Source organism: Cantharellus anzutake, assembly GCF_015039405.1.
Source record: "Cantharellus anzutake strain C23 chromosome Unknown EI90scaffold_25, whole genome shotgun sequence".
In the NCBI taxonomy this organism is placed as follows: domain Eukaryota; kingdom Fungi; phylum Basidiomycota; class Agaricomycetes; order Cantharellales; family Hydnaceae; genus Cantharellus; species Cantharellus anzutake.
In genome coordinates this window covers 86379-102475 of record NW_024066975.1, presented here as the reverse complement: position 1 = coordinate 102475, position 16097 = coordinate 86379, and the positions used below count along the sequence as shown (strand labels likewise).

General features: G+C 48.7%; 7 protein-coding genes across 7 annotated transcripts; 6 read left to right on the top strand and 1 right to left on the bottom strand.

The window, feature by feature from the left end:
• Nucleotides 1-617: 617 nt before the first annotated feature.
• EI90DRAFT_3059033 (uncharacterized protein) lies at nucleotides 618-1081 on the top strand (the record flags this gene model as incomplete). The annotated part of the gene is made up of 2 exons (XM_039060408.1): nucleotides 618-672; nucleotides 750-1081. A coding segment is annotated over exon 2 (194 nt), but the record flags the coding sequence as incomplete, so codon positions are not given.
• Nucleotides 1082-1436: 355 nt separating this feature from the next.
• On the top strand, nucleotides 1437-1821 carry EI90DRAFT_3123934 (uncharacterized protein; the record flags this gene model as incomplete). The annotated part of the gene is made up of 3 exons (XM_039063655.1): nucleotides 1437-1441; nucleotides 1496-1630; nucleotides 1659-1821. 3 exons carry the CDS (start codon nucleotides 1437-1439, stop codon nucleotides 1819-1821), a joined length of 303 nt encoding a protein of 100 aa, XP_038915635.1.
• Nucleotides 1822-4890: 3069 nt separating this feature from the next.
• Nucleotides 4891-5946, top strand: EI90DRAFT_1089992 (uncharacterized protein). The gene is made up of 4 exons (XM_039051472.1): nucleotides 4891-5464; nucleotides 5525-5664; nucleotides 5741-5857; nucleotides 5913-5946. The coding sequence occupies exons 1-3, from the start codon at nucleotides 4994-4996 to the stop codon at nucleotides 5781-5783; spliced, it is 654 nt and encodes a 217-aa protein (XP_038915634.1). The 5' UTR covers nucleotides 4891-4993; the 3' UTR covers nucleotides 5784-5857; nucleotides 5913-5946.
• A 124-nt stretch (nucleotides 5947-6070) lies between these two features.
• On the top strand, nucleotides 6071-6382 carry EI90DRAFT_2852006 (uncharacterized protein; the record flags this gene model as incomplete). Its single annotated transcript, XM_039053750.1, has 1 exon — nucleotides 6071-6382. A coding segment is annotated over one exon (312 nt), but the record flags the coding sequence as incomplete, so codon positions are not given.
• Nucleotides 6383-6388: 6 nt separating this feature from the next.
• EI90DRAFT_3059007 (uncharacterized protein) lies at nucleotides 6389-7735 on the top strand. The gene is made up of 2 exons (XM_039060407.1): nucleotides 6389-7478; nucleotides 7503-7735. The coding sequence occupies exons 1-2, from the start codon at nucleotides 6416-6418 to the stop codon at nucleotides 7676-7678; spliced, it is 1239 nt and encodes a 412-aa protein (XP_038915632.1). The 5' UTR covers nucleotides 6389-6415; the 3' UTR covers nucleotides 7679-7735.
• A 2093-nt stretch (nucleotides 7736-9828) lies between these two features.
• EI90DRAFT_3058992 (uncharacterized protein) lies at nucleotides 9829-11618 on the bottom strand. The gene is made up of 4 exons (XM_039060406.1): nucleotides 11001-11618; nucleotides 10572-10944; nucleotides 9927-10428; nucleotides 9829-9905 (listed from the first exon to the last, which is right to left on the bottom strand). The coding sequence occupies exons 1-3, from the start codon at nucleotides 11183-11185 to the stop codon at nucleotides 10147-10149; spliced, it is 840 nt and encodes a 279-aa protein (XP_038915631.1). The 5' UTR covers nucleotides 11186-11618; the 3' UTR covers nucleotides 9829-9905; nucleotides 9927-10146.
• A 1296-nt stretch (nucleotides 11619-12914) lies between these two features.
• EI90DRAFT_1089961 (uncharacterized protein) lies at nucleotides 12915-13929 on the top strand. The gene is made up of 3 exons (XM_039051471.1): nucleotides 12915-12938; nucleotides 13054-13119; nucleotides 13174-13929. Exons 2-3 carry the CDS (start codon nucleotides 13090-13092, stop codon nucleotides 13780-13782), a joined length of 639 nt encoding a protein of 212 aa, XP_038915630.1. The 5' UTR covers nucleotides 12915-12938; nucleotides 13054-13089; the 3' UTR covers nucleotides 13783-13929.
• The last annotated feature ends 2168 nt before the right edge of the window (nucleotides 13930-16097 follow it).

The window sequence follows — 16097 nt, the reverse complement described above, 5'->3', positions numbered from 1 at the left end:
ATATTTAATAGTAACGATGCCTTTCTCTTGGACAGACATAATCAACCAACCCACGGACGAGGGCCACGCCCGTTGGGAAAGATTGATAACCACAGTGCTTCTATATTTGGTTCCTGTCACAGAGCTAGCTGTTGGCTAGCAATCGGCAAAGTGCGCGCGCGCGCGCGGCTCTTGTGGCCTCGGAACAAGCGCTTTTAAGATAAATTTCGTCGTCCTAAATTTGTGCTGGAATGCCGAGTGTGTGGCTGACACATTAATGTAAAAGATGCACCAGGCACAAACTCGACGGAGATGTGGCCTATAATCAAGCGATCAACCGTCGTGGATGATGGGTGTCGAGATGTTGCCGAGACCGCGCGCGACTTGTTACAGTCATCTCAATTCAGAAACATCGTGGTCAACAATGACCGGATCGCCAGGTCCGACTGACACTTGACTTCGACCAAATTCGCACAAGCCCTCGAATCCGCTTTCCTCTTACCCAAACGAGGATGAATTGAAGACTTCTGGTTCCGCTCACATACCATTCTATCGCCTCTCAATAAAGATAATACCTCATGCTCATCCCATAGTGGCATCTCTGATTTATTGGGGTGCCTTCCAATTTCAGTACGAATATCTGCTGAAAGGTTGCCTCCTCTCTGTCAAGTCCCAAAAGCGACTTCTGGACATGTGTGTAAGCCTTCCGTTGATTACAACCCTTCATAAAAGACCCTTTAACTGCTATTTAAATCTCAAATCCGTCGAAGGCGTTATAAACAATATGCTTTTCCTCTCTCCGACTCGTGATCTCCTCTACGTCACTGCCATGGAAGCGGGACGTCCCCACCACCAATTCGAACACCTCGCGTGCTTTTGCGTAGGCCTCCTCGCGCTCAGTGTGGAGACACTTGGCTCGGGACTGACACAAGAACAATCAGATCTGCACCACTGGGCCGCTGGGGGACTGGCGACTTCGTGTCACCTGGTATTTGCGGAGGTGGAGAGTGGTTTGGGTACTGAGGTGGCGCAAATGAGGATTGGCGTGAAGACGCGGTCCATAAAGGTAGTCAAGGAGTCGGAGGAACAGTGGACGTCCAGGAGGAAGTTCCACCGGGTGTGAAAGCTGCGGTGAGAACCATGGCTTCGGCGCGCAGGGATTGCTATATATGAAATAATGTAGGAATAACTGAGGAGTTAGGTCCTAGTGACATGGGAACCAATTAGCTCACCTATCGCCACTTCAACCCCAGGAAATTCTTCGGTGAACGCGAAGTGCGTCACATCCATCACAGCGGTGAAGGGATTCATAACAGGGGATCCAACTGGTTGTGAAAACGACTCTTTTTCAAATGGTATTTCCTGGGACTGCCGCTCCTTCGAGTTGTCAACAATAATGAGCCAGATGTATTTAGGATGCCCGCTACTCCCATTTTAGGAGATGAACGTTGATTTACATGATGTGGGTGATATCCAGCATAAGTGCTTTACCGATGCTGATGTCATTTTCTGATAGAATTGCAATTCATTCGAGCTCCGAGAGAAGCTCAAAAGAAGAATCGCGCATAATATTTCCAATTTCGGAACAGTCATCTTCAACTACCAAACCGTTGTTTGCTTTCACCCCATCCTCGTCACCTTTTTACGAACTGTACGGTCATCTCTCTGATCCTGTCCAGCTCTTCGCCATTTCTGGCGATTTTGGTAACCGACATCGACCAACGCACTATTTCCCGATTCCAGCTTGATCCGCCCAACTACCCTGCCCCATTGAATTTGCCCATGGCAGCAACTGTCGTTGCCGAGGATAACGAGGAAAACGCCAGTCCTCAGCCATGGTAGGACCCCCGTAAATCTCGGCATCAATGGCCCCTTCCCTACGTATACTGGTACTTTAGTGTCGGATTATGGATCATTTGTCAGACGAGTTCCACGCCAGCCTTGGTATGACAACATAACGCTTACATCGGCTTCAAACAACCCGCACGTTCAGCTCCTCGCTTCCCCTCCTTCCATTGCTTCCCCTCAAATCCTTTGTTAGCCGCCGCACGTTTGGGTTTTCTCCCTTACAGAGTTGATTGCGCGTCATCGTGTTACGAAATCCAATTCTTGGATTATGAATCCCACCGTCCATCCCTTGCTCATATCTCATATATTCCTGATCCCGTGTCCACGCGACTCACTGAAGGACATGCGAGAGACATGCATCAATCCGAATTAGTGGACGCAGAGTAGATCAAGCATGCATGAAGACCTCGGCGTCTATTCACCTGTTCCCGGAGGAGTCCCGCTATTGTTAACCAGAAACATGAGTGAGGAGCTACTAATATGGTCCAGCCAACTGCAGAACAGAATTCTCTTCCGCGGTGATCTTAGGGTGCGTGGCGACAACCGTCTGAGAGCTTGGCACGGCAACCGAGCGCTGTTTGATGCTACGGATCTCTACCACCTTCCATCCAGCAAGGACGGTACTCCAAGGCCGGATGACGGCTCCGATATTAGTAAAGTCGTCTAGGATGTCTGCGGTCGTTGCCACCCTTAGCCATGGTATCGTCCCCGTGGATCTTGATATTCTCCCCAACGGCCCCTTCGTGCCGGAACATTGATGTCAGAGGCCTTGGTACGACAACATGTCGGCAACATGACGCCCATACCGACGATCCGCACGTTTTCCCTCTCCTTCTGACCCTTCCACTCCATCCTTCCACCCAAATCCTTTGCTAGCCATTCCTCGTTGTCGCGCGCATCGGGTTTCCTTCCGGAGCATGGCATTTTGGCACTTTCGATGGCGTCAACGCATTCACTCAGTCGACCGAGTCGGGCGAGTTCATTGTGGCTTACAGCGTTACGAATGTCAGTTCTTGGTTTGTGAATCTCACAGGTCCCCACCACTTGCTCATATCTCATCCCTGCTCTCGTATCCCTCGTCCCTGGTGATCCAGCAGACATGCACCTTTCTGAACCGGATATATGCGTGACTCGGATGCATCCCATTTGCGGCCTCCCACCAAGCACGCACGAAGACCTCGGCGTCAATTCGTCTGTTGCAGGGAGAATCCCCATTGCTCTGGATGGGAAACATAAGCGAGGGGGCACCAATATGGTTTGATGGCAGAACAAAGTCCACTGTCTCCATGCCGTACCCGCCGCCGGTTAACTTCAGGATGGGTTACATCAACCATCCAGGTGCCTTGTATGGTGATCAAGTGCTGTTTGATGCTAAATCACTAGCACCTTTGGTCGAGCAAGGGGGCGAGTCGACTTCTCAAAGACCGGATGACGACTCCAATTGTCGTCGAAATTAGCAAGTCGTTTAGGATGGGTCGCGGGTCATTGCGATTCCTTCTTCTCCACTTGTTAGTTGCCTAGCTTGAGCGTTTTTCTGTCCCTGCGTTATACATTGTCCTCCGATTTGTACATCATTTGCGCTTGACATTTTATAATAACGAGTTAGTTGCGAACGGCACGTGAAGGGGGGAATAACATCCTCTAGCTCTGAAGTCAAACAGCGAAGCGCCACCACCCCGAACAAGGATCATATATCTACATCAAGATTTTCTTGCATGGATCAGATGAGCCAGGCGTCCTCATGGAATCCCCATCTGACATCCACCTATGGCCCCTATTAATAAACATTGCTCCTACGATACTGGCAGAGATAATTGTCACTTTTGAGGACTGAGGGTGCTTGCGGGCACGCATTCCGAACAGATTATCTTTCATTTGGTGGCATGAAGACCTATACCCGAAAGTTTCTGAGCGGAACCAGCAGATTCATCGCTGTCATCCCGTTTATTTGACCCTCTGTAAGGCCAAATGCCTTTCAACCTTGCCGGCGATGTTCGATGCTCTGGATAAATTCAAACAGTAATAGAAAGTGTCAAACTCTCTCTCCCCCACCAGATTGGAAGCAGAGAGTGGGTTGGCGGAAAAGAAGAGGAGACAAATCACCTGTTGAGCATTGCGGGGACGCTTTCCAGTCGGTGGCTCTGAGGGAAGAAGTGGGAGAGCTAGTACTGACGGGAAGGGATGGACGGATCGCTTGGCGTGTTAAAGAGTAACAATCCGGTGGAGCTATGTTGGCGCATCACGCGAACGGGGGAGTGACATGAGCACAACGATTGCCGTCTGAGTATAGAGCCTGATTGAGATACTCTGTACGGATAGGACTTCGTCATCACTCGAAGCATTAACACCCATTCTCAAGGATAGTAGCACTTGATATGTGGGGAAAATTCATGTTTTGGAACGACAGCGAAATAGGATACCTCCGCTACTTGGATACCCGGAGGTGCGAGGCCACCAATTAGAGTTGAGGGAAGCGGACACCGCAGAAAGGAATCCAACAGTAATAGCGCAAGATTGGAATATTGATATTTTTTGCATCAGTTCTATTACTGGTCAGTGGGCCGACAAAAATAGTGGATGCCTCGCCTGGTAAGTAATTGCTGCTGAAATTTCGTCTAGGTTTGTGTCGCCATTAACACAAAGCCATCCAGTCAGACACAGCCCACCATCAATGGCTTGGATCCCTATACGAGGAGCTGGGAAGTGATCTAGAGCTGTTCTGGGATGACTCAGAGCATTGGAATCGAAGCAACCGGGCTGAAGCGTATTGCTAGATGGCAGTGGAGAGGGAACAACTGACAAGGTGGACAACAGACGAGACCCTGATGTTTGTGTGTGCAATCAGTTTAATATTCGCGTATAGGACTGGCAGGAAACACAAGGCTGCGTTTGGTGGTCCGAACCAAATAACTATCAACGACAGCGACCAATGTCAAACAATCACTTACAAGGGAGCGTAGTAAACACAAGTGTTTTTTTTTGAATTTCGCTATCGGCCCCAGGTAGCGTAGTTAACATTCCATCGCCGACAGAAGGGTATTTCAATATTTGTTGTCCTGCGTTGGCAGTGGTTAGGACAGTACTGCCTTATATGTCGATGTGTGGTCGAGGGCGGTTCAACTCTCTCCTCTCTGCCCACAACACCCTCTGCGATTGCTGATACACGATGTTTGATCGACTTAAGTTTTCTAACAGAAGACACTCTCCTGCGCCTCCCGGTGGCCCTTCGCGACCCTCGATCTCTGTTCCCAGCATTCAGATCACTACTTCTCCAACTGAAAGCGATGAAACAACTAGCACAGATCGCGGTGGATCTGATAGACCCAGTCTTAAGCCTCTTACTACAACTGGCGGTAGTTCTCGAGGCCGGAAGCAGCGGTGGTCTGTTCGGCACACTATAGCTAAGCTATTGCCCAGTCCCGATCCCGACCAATCGAACTCCTCCGATCCCAGGCAATCTGACCCCTCGGCACCCGATCTGCCATCCCCAACCGTCCCTGCTGGTGAAGGAAAGAAAACAATCATCGCCGCCACAAGGCTCGTCCTCCAAACTGCTGCCTCTGCTCTTAAGTTCGCCCCTATTCCAAATCTCGATCAGATACCACGTATTCTCCTCACATGGCTCCAAGTTTACGAGGTTCGCAGGTGTTGTTGCGATTTTGCGATCTAATGATATAACCTCCATGTTTTCATGCAGACGATTGACAACAATGACGAAAATCTCAAGGGATTAGACGATGAAGTTCGAAAGGCTCACGAAACGATTTTTAGGCCTCTCCAGTTGTGGACTGGCCAAGTTCCTCTCGAAATAAGTGATCTGATTCAACGATTTAACTTGTATGTGCATTCACTTCATCGTTCTCTCGCCCAAATCTCGATCCTCGGTCACAGAGCTCTAAAACAACAATTAAAGCAAATTGAGGCACTCAAACGTCAAAAGCTTTCCAAGAGGGTAATTTTAGCGACTGAGATAACCCAGGAAATAAGCGCTGTGAAGTCCTGTATCTGTGATGCTGTCTCCCGCTTTACGGTTCGTTTTGTTGGTGTTCAGACTGCCTGATGACTGATTTGAGTTTACCCCATAGACCACTGCGACAACTCTGAATCTCCTCCACACAATTCAGTCATCGGTGGACCGTGCGTTGTTGTTCCCCAGTTTCACTGCTTGAAATTTAATGATATTTTAGGCGAACTCTCGAAACTCTACAAAGCAGAGGCAGAATACTTTGCGGTGAAAAGCAAGTCGAAATGCGCGGAAAACACCCGTGTCCGGATTCAGGAATCGATTTTCAATCATTTGGAGAAACGGGAACACCGATTTGTCTGGCTTCGTGGCTCCCCAGGCACTGGAAAGACTGCTATATCGATGAGTGTTGCCTCGGCTCTTAACAAACAGGGTCGCTTGGCGGCGTCCTTCTTCTGGGACAAAAATCGGAAGGGAGAAGGACTTGCTTCGATTGAACACTTTCCCTCTACTCTTGCACGTCAGCTTGCCTTGTTTAATGCCGAGTACGAAGGTCTTCTTGTCAGTCAACTTCGACGGTCCTCGGCACTGAAGGACCTCCGAGGTTCCACTCTGGAGGAGCAGATGGGATCTCTGGTTGTCGATCTCATGCACAAACTCTTATCTTTGCGCTGGGAGCGTCCCGTCATCATCTTGGATGGACTGGACGAGTGTGGGGCTCAGGAGGAACTTAGGTCCTTAATGAAGCTAGTACTTATCCTTGATGAACTGCCTCCCGCATTTGCTGTGTTGGTCAGCTGTCGGCCGGAGTCATCTGTTGTGTCGGCTTGGGTTAGAGCTCGAGCTCAGGGTCTTGTCATACCCTGTGAAGACATGGACACTGTCGCTGAGGAAGAGAACTTTCATACTATCCACCGCATGGTGGAGGAAGGCCTTCAGGATTGCATCGACAACTCTTCCTGGAAACCATCAAAAGAAGAAGTGGATGCGTTTGTCTCAGCATGTCGTGGATTGCCGATTATCGCCTCAATCCGAGTCCGGGATGTCTCCTTTCAAACCTGTCGTGGTGCAACCCTTCGATCTGAGTTTGAATACTTTCGTGATTTGATCGATGCCCCTGAAGACATCAATAAGGAGTACTTGCGTGTACTTCGCCGTGCCTATATGGTTGGCTCATCTGGAGTCCGTAAACATACAGCCAAGAAGTACCGTCAAGTGGTTGCGACAATCAACGCGGCATTCGAACCACTAAGTGTGTTTTTTATATCGCAGCTATCAGGAATTGCCGAGGAAGAGGTCCTAGCCATATTGGATCCAATTCGCTCAATTGTTGATCTTCCTTCAAAGCTTGACTTGGAACATTCTTCGGAAAGTCTTCCAGAAAGTCCTCCAGAAAGTTCCTCGGAGGAAGTCCAGGGTGTCAAATTCTATCATGCAACAATGAAAGAGTTTATAATGGGGGATCCGATTGGTGATGAAAACGACAAAGTATTCTTTATCACGGATGCGAATCAGTATTTCCTCGGACTGCCACTCCTCCGATTTTTCAATAATAGTTGTGAGCAGGATGTGTTTGGGTTTCCCACTGTTCCCCCTTTAGGAGATGAGGAGAGATGGAGCAATCTTCCCAAGAGAGAACATTATCACCCTTATCTTCTCCGATATGCTCGTCATGACCAATATGCTCGTTGATACTTATTAAGACACTTAGAACCCTCACAACTCTTTGCACAAGGGTCCAATTTGCAGAACGAGTTTAATACATTCCTCACACAAAACTTGGTTACATTTATGCACTTGGCACCAATCGGTGAACAGTACAAGGGATTCCCTGATGGATTTGATGAATTCAAGGTAAATAAAATCGTTGTGTCGCGATTATTTTAATATGATGTCATTTTTAACAGAATTGTGATTCATTCAAACTTTTGAAAGAAGCTCGAGAAAAGCAATGTATGGAGTCTCTGGGTGCAACTTCATATGAACCATGGGACCTCTATCGATCAACCCTTCCTTTCACCCCATCCTCATCACCTTTGTACAAACTGTATGGCCATCTCTCCGATCCCATCCGAATCTTCACCATTTCCAGCGAGTTTTCCGGGCACAGAATCCCATTGAGTGATGATTTGCTCAATGCTCGAATGGTCATGGAGGCAAAGCTACCTAATTTGCCAAAGAAGGCTGATAGTCGGGATGATTATGATGCCCAATTCAACAATCGTGGTGTTCGTAACGGTATCGTGACATGCACGGCGCTCTCCCTTGATGGTCACCATGTGGCTCTTGGTTTTGGTAGTGGTGTCATCGAACTCACTGATATCGACCATCAGTGCACGGTTTCCCGATCCCAGCTCGATCCACCCAACCATCCAATCTGGATTGAATTTGTCCATGGCAGCCACCGAGTTGCTGCTGAGGACAATAAGGGGAATGTTACCATCCTTAGCCATGATATGACTTCCATTAATATTGGTACTCTTCCCAACCATCCTCTTCCTGCTGTAACTCAAGTATCAGATAATGGATTATTTATCATACGGGTCCCACGGAATGCTGATAGTTCTTGGTACAACAGCATGACCCTCATATCCATTTCAGGTGACCGGCACATGCAGCACCTTGCACCCCCTTCTTCCGATAATTTCACTCTAACTTCCAACCATATCTTAGCCCTCAAGTCTACTACCAGGTCCTCTGCGTTCCCAGTGCTCGCTATTCCTCACCGTCGCACGCTTGGGTTTTCTCTGGCTGCACGTTATATCGGCGCTTTCGATGGCCTCAGCGCTTTCACCTGGTCGACAGGTTCAGGTGAGCTCATTGCAAGTTATTGTGTGATGGATTTCGATTGTTGGATCATGAATCCTGCTGTTCCCCTCGCCCGCTCTTATCGCATCCCGGATCCTGTATCCACTCAGCCTACCCTTTCCTTGACAGAAGGTGAAGCAGCAGATATACATCATTCCAAAACATCCGCAGGGCATAACTTGGACGAATCCTGGATCAAGTGCCCATTTTATGTTCTCTTGCAAAGCAAGGAGGACAGGGGTAGGAGATGGCGGAGCCATTCATCTGCTGCCGGAAAAACCCCACTGTTCGGAACTGTTATTGGTATCAACTCCAGTGGGCTGCCAGTGTTCTTCGATGGCAAATTAGAATTTATTATTCCCAAGGAGTATCGCCCAGTTTTCTTTTCTGGTGCCGAAGGTTCAGGCGCTTGGTATGGTGATCAAGTGCCACCCGATCCTACCTTGCTGTACAGCCCTCGGTCCAGCAAAGATGGGACTCGAATTCTCTTGCAAGGCCGACAGACAGCTCCAATTGTTGTTGATCTTAGTCAAGTCCTTTAGGATATTTGTGGTCAGTTGCAATATCTTCTATTTACCTTGCGCATTCTGTCCACTATCAGAGGGGGAATCGCGAAGTTTCGCCAGGTCGCCCTTCCATCCTTCTGGACTTCCCTCAGACGAGGTTCCCTTTCCCTATGGTGCAGTGTGTATAAATACGGGCTCAGAGACTTCAATGAATCCATGGCCATTCCTTCCTTGCACTGTCGTTTAGTCCCGGGTCGGACAACATCAATGCTCATCAGAAGAATGAAGGTATCTAGCTGTCCATTTGAGCCAACCTGCACCGCTAAAAGGCTTGGCCGAAGCGGATCACTTTGGACGTATTGAAAAATCGGTATTTCTTTTGCCAATATCCACTGTTTCCCCCGGCGTTCATTCATAATGTGACAAAGAACCAATGTAGTATAAATGATAGATATGTGGGTGTGCGAGCGTTTAGTGCTACAAGATATCGGGACAAAAGTGAACGATTTTTTTGCATCACGTTAAATAAAGCCAATGTATGGGCAAATCCATCCCAACTTAGTCCATGAACTTATGAGACTCGAAGAGTACCTCGTTCCACCCCGGCTTGATCACGCTGAAACCTGGGGCCAGCGAAAGCTGCAGAATCTGTGCCGCATTCAGATTAATCCCAAGTCCATTGCACAAAGAAATGGGATAGGTATCCTTAACCCCTCCCACCCAGTAGCGGTTCTCGATGACTTCATCCCAGAATCATGCACGCCAGGAAAGAGCAACATTTTATCCAACTGTTTATTGTGTTCGGAACCAGACACATCAGGATGCTCGACGTACCAGCATCAGCCTGGGGTGGCCATTGATCCATATACTCCACCCGATCCCCGCAAGCCCTACGTACAGAATAACATATCTGCACAATTTAGAATAAAGTTATAGAAGGTGGGCGGCCAGGGTCCAATATGCAACTGGAAGGGCACAGTTTTCCCGCAAGTTATAATAAACTCGTCTCATATTGGCGTCTTTGATTTATTGAGGCGCTGATCATGCTATCGCAGCATACAATCCTCCAAACTCCAATGCCGCGTGTTCAAACTCAACGTTCCTGATTTCGACCCATCGTGGCCAGCCAAATCTCCACTGGCGCCTGTAGGCTCTTATCATTGCCCTTGCTGTGAATGTCTTGTACGCACGTGTGGCATGCCCACCAGGCATTGAGCAATGCAGCGCAAGCCATATTGGCTGTTCTTGTGAATTGAGAGTGGTAGGTCGTGACTCTGACTGTGCATCGATTAGGATCCGTCTGTTAAGGGTTGCAGCGGTAAGCTGCAATCGTCCGAATCATGAGCGTTCGTCGTAGGTGAACGTTTCATGCATGGATCCAAATGGGGAGAACTGGATGACGGCATAAGGGATCATGAGGGATAGCGCAGGGAGGCCGAGGACAGAGAAATTAAACGTCAATGCACTGACGGCGGTTGGCCCATGGCCAGCAGAGGGTCGAAGGTATTGGACAATGAGGGCTTTTTTGCCACTGGATTCTTCCGCGATATCTTGAATCGTGGGATACCAGCAGGATACGGGAGTGCTAGAATCAGAGTCCATAATGGGCGGAAGGTCCAGTTGATATGTTGCTTGTCATTAGGATCAGAATTTTCAGTGCTTTCAGGATCTTTCGCTGGATAACTTGGATGTATCGAACGTTTGCGACGAGGGCGCCAGGCGTCGCCTGAATCCTTGTAATGGATGAGATATGCCTTTTGACCCAAAGCGAGGACACCACCCACAATGGCAACACAATCTCTCGCCGCATTGTCTCGATGGTCACCGAATGCCTGACACCTACAACATAAAAGGCTCGAATTGAGAAGAGCGTGAAGCACAGCGTAGCGACATACCATGTCCAGCCAGTAGGAAATGATGCGCCCCAGTTCTTTTCCATATGTGCCACCCCTGTGCCTCCAAAGACTTCTAATCCCACCCCATTGGCGCCCATATGCTTCACGTCATAATTTGCCTTCGATCCGGTTGAGAAAATTGCCCAATGCAATGGAAGTAAAGTTTCCAATCTTGAAAGGGCCATGCTGTGCGGAGTACTCAGTAGAGCGTGCTCCTGCGATAATGGAACGCGATCCGTTATGTCTATGGACACTTTCCAGTGCTCGGAAGAGCTTTCTCCACATGGGACGGTGAGATTATAACGTTGGGTCTTTGGCTCCACGGTGGAGCTTCCAATATTAGGTATGTTCAAAGTATATGGTTGCAAATCTGTCTCTGAATCGGGCGGGGAGTCCACGATATGTTGAAGGTCATCAGGAAATAAGTGGAACTCGACCGGCTCGATAGTAGACGAGTCACCAATAGGCGTTACTGAGAAATGGAAATAGTGCTTCCTAGGAGTGTTTGATGGCATCGAGTCTCCAAGAGAGCAAAAAATCAGGATGATGGAGAGTCCCGCCGATTAGTCTTGTATTCGAGTATACCAGCCCTCGAAACCGACATATGAAGGGTGAGGGGAAAACTCCCAAAAGGAATGGGGTACGGCAACCATGTGAGTCGTTCGGCGACAGGTGTCAATTTCCTATTTCCATCACCTGCCAATTCATTCGGAGGTTGCCAGCTATGGCACCCAGTACATCCGAGGAGGGGCACTTGGCTATGTAAAATCCGTTGGATATCCTGGAGGTAAGAGATTTCTCAGATTTAGACTACAACACAAACAACCGTACATACATGGCTCTTGAGCTTGGTTTCCAACATGTCAAGGGCTCGAGGAGGTTCCCTAACTTCTTGCCATATACCAATGCCTTAGCTAAGTGCCCGATGTCTCAAGGAGCTGCCTCAATGTGATTTCTGAACATCGCAGGTCATCATGCGGTATGTGCCATAATTGGACGTGGCATGAGTGAAATGCCAGTGGCGAACCAATGATGAGAGACACAACTGCTTCGGCTCATCAACGGAACCAACTAATGTGGCCATTCAGGGGGGTTTCCTGTAGTAGCTGGCCCCTTTAGCGTCACAAGAACGCTTGGCCAAACGTTCTTTCATGGGCTTGCGCTTGCTCCAGCCGATCGCCTGAGTGAAACAGCAAAACAGAGATGTTAGACTAAAAGGCGCCGAAGACAAGCGGGTCATTCCTAGGCTCTATTTCCTGCGCCTTTAGTATTGGGCTCTACCCTTCCTAGGATCCACAATTTCAGTGGGCTCGTTGCTGTCCAATTCTTCGCTTCATAAATTTGAACAAACTGGCTCACACCGTTGGCAGGTAGCTCCGACTGGCCTAGTCCATTGTCTGACCGACTGCCTTTGGTTGTGCAGTGAATATACCATCTTGGTACTAAAATTCTGGACAAAAGGCTGTTTACGCGTCACTGCCGCCAGGTTTGGGGCCGGGGGTTTGGCACCTCCCAAACTGATGCTATCTCAACTCCTACCTCTCCTGATCCACTGCTTTGGTCAACTAGTTACGTAAACCAGTGCAAGTGCCCTGCGAATTGTGTTTACGCAGCATGGAGAGCGCAGTCACTGCGAAGCTTAGTGGGTGCGGTAATCTGAAATCGACAACTCGTCGCTAGGGACGATTCACTTGGAAGCCCGACTGGAAAGGGCTTTGGCGCCGCTCATGGTGTGTATTAGGCAAGGCACAGATTGGATTCATGATGGGTTCGAATTTGCGAGCGCCATTAGAAACATATGATAGATATCTGGGTCCGCTTACATACTTGATTGCCGAGTAATCACTCCGTTACTAACTAATTCGTGAATTGGCAATACGCCACCCTACGATCCTTGAGCGAAGGTTATAAAGACTCGAGGACAGTAACGCGAAATGCGTCACATCCTATCACACACAGCGGTGAAGGGATTCATAACGTTCAGGGTATCTGGTTGTGAAAACGACTTCCTCGGACTGCCGCTCCTTCGGGCTCTCATCAATGAGTCAGATAGACGCATTTGGGATGCCTGCTACTCCCATTGTAGGAGATGAACGGGAGTTTCGTTCATTTACATCATGTGGGTGATATCACACATAGGTCCTTTAACGATGCTGATGTCATTTTCTGATGGAATTGCGATTCATTCGAGCTCCGAGAGAAGCTCAAAAGAAGAATCGCGCATAATTCCAATTTCGGAACAGTCATCTTCAACTACCGAACTGTTGTTTGCTTTCACCCCATCCTCGTCACCTTTTTACGAACCGTACGATCATCTCTGATCCTGTCCGCGTCTTCGCCATTTCTGGTGATTATTCTGGACACGCAAATCTCGTTGAGTGAGAATTTACTCAATGCCCGAACAGTCATGGAAGCAAAGTTGCCAAAGAAGGTTGACAGATGGGATGGTGAGGGCGGCCAATTACGAAGCCCAATTCAATCATCGCAACAGTGTTGTGACATCATTCATGTGCGGTGCTTCTCCCCCGATGGTCGTCATGTAGCCCTCGGTTTTGGTGACGGTATCATTGACCTCACCGGCATCAACCAATGCACTATTTCCCGATTCCACCTCAATCCATGGCAGCAACTGTCGTTACCGAGGAAAACGAGGAGAATGCCAGTCCATAGCCATGGTAGGACCCCCGCAAATCTCGGTATTAATGGCCCCTTCCCTACGTATACTGGTACTTTAGTGTCGGATAATGGATCATTTGTTGGACGAGTTCAAGCCTTGGTGTGACAACATAACGCGTACATCGGCTTCAAACGACCCACACCTCGCTTCCCCTCCTTCCATCGCTTCCCTTCCATCCTTCTGCTTAAATCCTTTGTTACCCAGCCCTCATCGCCACACATCTAGGTTTTCTCCTGGTTTACAGAGTTGGTTGCGCATCATCGTGTTACGAAATTCAGTTTTTGGATTATGAATCCCACAGTCCAACCCCTTGCTCACATCTCATATATTCCTGGTCCCATGTCCACCCGACTCACTGAAGGACATGCGCATCATTCCGAATTAGTGGATGTAAAGTAGACGGGTTGGGCATGCATGAAGATCTTGGCGTCTATTCACCTGTTGCCGGAAGAATCCCGCTATTGTGCACTGGAAACGTGAGTGAGCTACTAATATGGTCCAACTGCAGAACAGAATCCTCTTCTGCGGTGATCTTAGGGTGCATGACAACAACCATCTGAGAGCTTGGTATGGTAATGAAGCGCCGTTTGATGCTACGAATCTCTTACCGCTTCCATCCAGCAAGGATGGAACTCCAAGGCTGGATGACAGCTCCAATTGTCGTCGATATTAGTAAAGTCGTCTAGGATGTCCGCAGTCGTCGTCACCCTTAGCCATGGTATCCTCCCCGTGAGTCTTGGTACTCCCCCCAACGGCCCACTCGTGCTGGGACATTGTCAGAGGCCTTGGTATGACAACATGCCGGCAACGTGACGCCTATACTGATGACCCCCCTCTCCTTCCGACCCTTCCACTCCATCCTTCCACCCGAATCCTTTGCTAGCCATTCCTCGTCATCGCGCGCCTGGGTTTCCTTCCGGAGTATGGTATTCCGATGGAGTCAGCGCTTTCACTTAGTCGACCGAGTCGGGCGAGTTCATTGCCCCTTACAGCGTTACGAATGTCAGTTCTTGATTTATGAATCTCACAGGTCCCCACCACTTGCTCATATCTCATCCCTGCTCCCGTATTCCTTGACCCAATTCTCCCTGGTGATCCCGTAGACATACACCTCTCCGAACCGGATATATGCGTGACTCAGATGCGTCCCAATTTACAGCCTCCCACCAAGCACGCACGAAGGCCGCTACAAATCACGAATCACTAGCACCTTTGGTCGAGCAAGGGGGCGACTCGACTTCTGCTCCAAGATTGGATGGCGACTCCAATTGTCGTCGAAATTGGCAAGTCGTTTAGGATGGGTCGCGGTCATTGCGATTCATTCTTCTCCACTGATTAGTCGCCTAGCTCGAGCGTTTTTCTGTCACCGCGTTATACATTGTCCTCCGATTTGTATGTCATTGCACTTGACATTTTATAATATCAATAATAATGAGTATGGCAGGTGAAGGGGGAACAACATCCTCTAGTTCTGGAAGTCAAACACACCCCGAACAAGGGTCATATATCCACATCAAGATTTTCTTGCATGGATCAGTTGAGCCAAGCGTCCTCCCATCCAACATCCACCTATGGCCCATTGATAAACATTGCTCCTACGATACTAAGTAATGGAAGATGTTAATACTTCGAAGTCCCATCTGTACAGAGTATCTCGATCTCAGACTCTATACTCTCAGACAGCAATCACACGAGCACACCACAATGGACTTCTTGTTAGTCCCTCCCCCTCCCTAGAAATTGCACTTCATCGATTCCCTCTGTTTCTTCTGATCTGCTCATGGAATTCCACCGTCTCCGCGTGACCCGCCAACATAGCTCCATCGGGTTGTTACTCTTTAACACGCTAAACGGTCCATCAGTACTAGCTCTCCCGCTTCTTCCCTCAGAGCGACCGACTGGGAAGCATCCCCGCAACGTTCAAAAGGTGATTTGTCACCTCTTCTTTCCCCCAACCCGCTCTCTGCTTCCATCCTGGTGGGGGAGAGAGAGTTGACACTTTCTATTACTGTCTGAATCTATTCCGAGCATCGAACGTCGCCGGCAAGGTGAAAGGCATTTGGCCTTACAGAGGGTCAAATAAACGGGATGAACGGCCTGCTGGTTCCACTCAGAAAATTTCAAGTATAAATCTTCATGGGAAACGAAAGGCAATCTGTTCAGAATCGTGCTCGCAAGCACCCTCAGTCCTCAAAAGTGACAATATCTCTGTGGGAAGACTAGGTATTCCATGTTTTAGAACGACAGCGAAATAGAATACCTCCGCTACTTGGATAGGTGTGAGGTCGCCAATTAAAGTTAAAAGCGGACACTACAGATAGAAGCCCAACAGCAATAAAGTCTTAAAGCGCAAGATTGAAATATTTTGCACATCAGTGCTATTACTGGCCGACAAATAGTGGATGCCTGGTAAGTAATTG

Excerpts from the sequence above, each read along its gene's own strand:
- EI90DRAFT_3058992 (XM_039060406.1), bottom strand. The coding sequence starts at position 11,185 with ATGGCCCTTTCAAGATTGGAAACTTTACTTCCATTGCATTGGGCAATT. Across the intron at positions 10,945-11,000 it reads TTTCCTACTGGCTGGACATG|GTGTCAGGCATTCGGTGACC; the intron begins GTATGTCGCTAC and ends TTTATGTTGTAG. Across the intron at positions 10,429-10,571 it reads CCATGGGCCAACCGCCGTCA|CTTACCGCTGCAACCCTTAA; the intron begins GTGCATTGACGT and ends GGACGATTGCAG.
- EI90DRAFT_1089961 (XM_039051471.1), top strand. The coding sequence starts at position 13,090 with ATGAACGGGAGTTTCGTTCATTTACATCAT. Across the intron at positions 13,120-13,173 it reads GTTTCGTTCATTTACATCAT|AATTGCGATTCATTCGAGCT; the intron begins GTGGGTGATATC and ends ATTTTCTGATGG.
- EI90DRAFT_1089992 (XM_039051472.1), top strand. The coding sequence starts at position 4,994 with ATGTTTGATCGACTTAAGTTTTCTAACAGAAGACACTCTCCTGCGCCT. Across the intron at positions 5,465-5,524 it reads CATGGCTCCAAGTTTACGAG|ACGATTGACAACAATGACGA; the intron begins GTTCGCAGGTGT and ends GTTTTCATGCAG. Across the intron at positions 5,665-5,740 it reads CTGATTCAACGATTTAACTT|CAAATTGAGGCACTCAAACG; the intron begins GTATGTGCATTC and ends CAACAATTAAAG.
- EI90DRAFT_3059007 (XM_039060407.1), top strand. The coding sequence starts at position 6,416 with ATGGGATCTCTGGTTGTCGATCTCATGCACAAACTCTTATCTTTGCGC. Across the intron at positions 7,479-7,502 it reads TCGTCATGACCAATATGCTC|AACCCTCACAACTCTTTGCA; the intron begins GTTGATACTTAT and ends TAAGACACTTAG.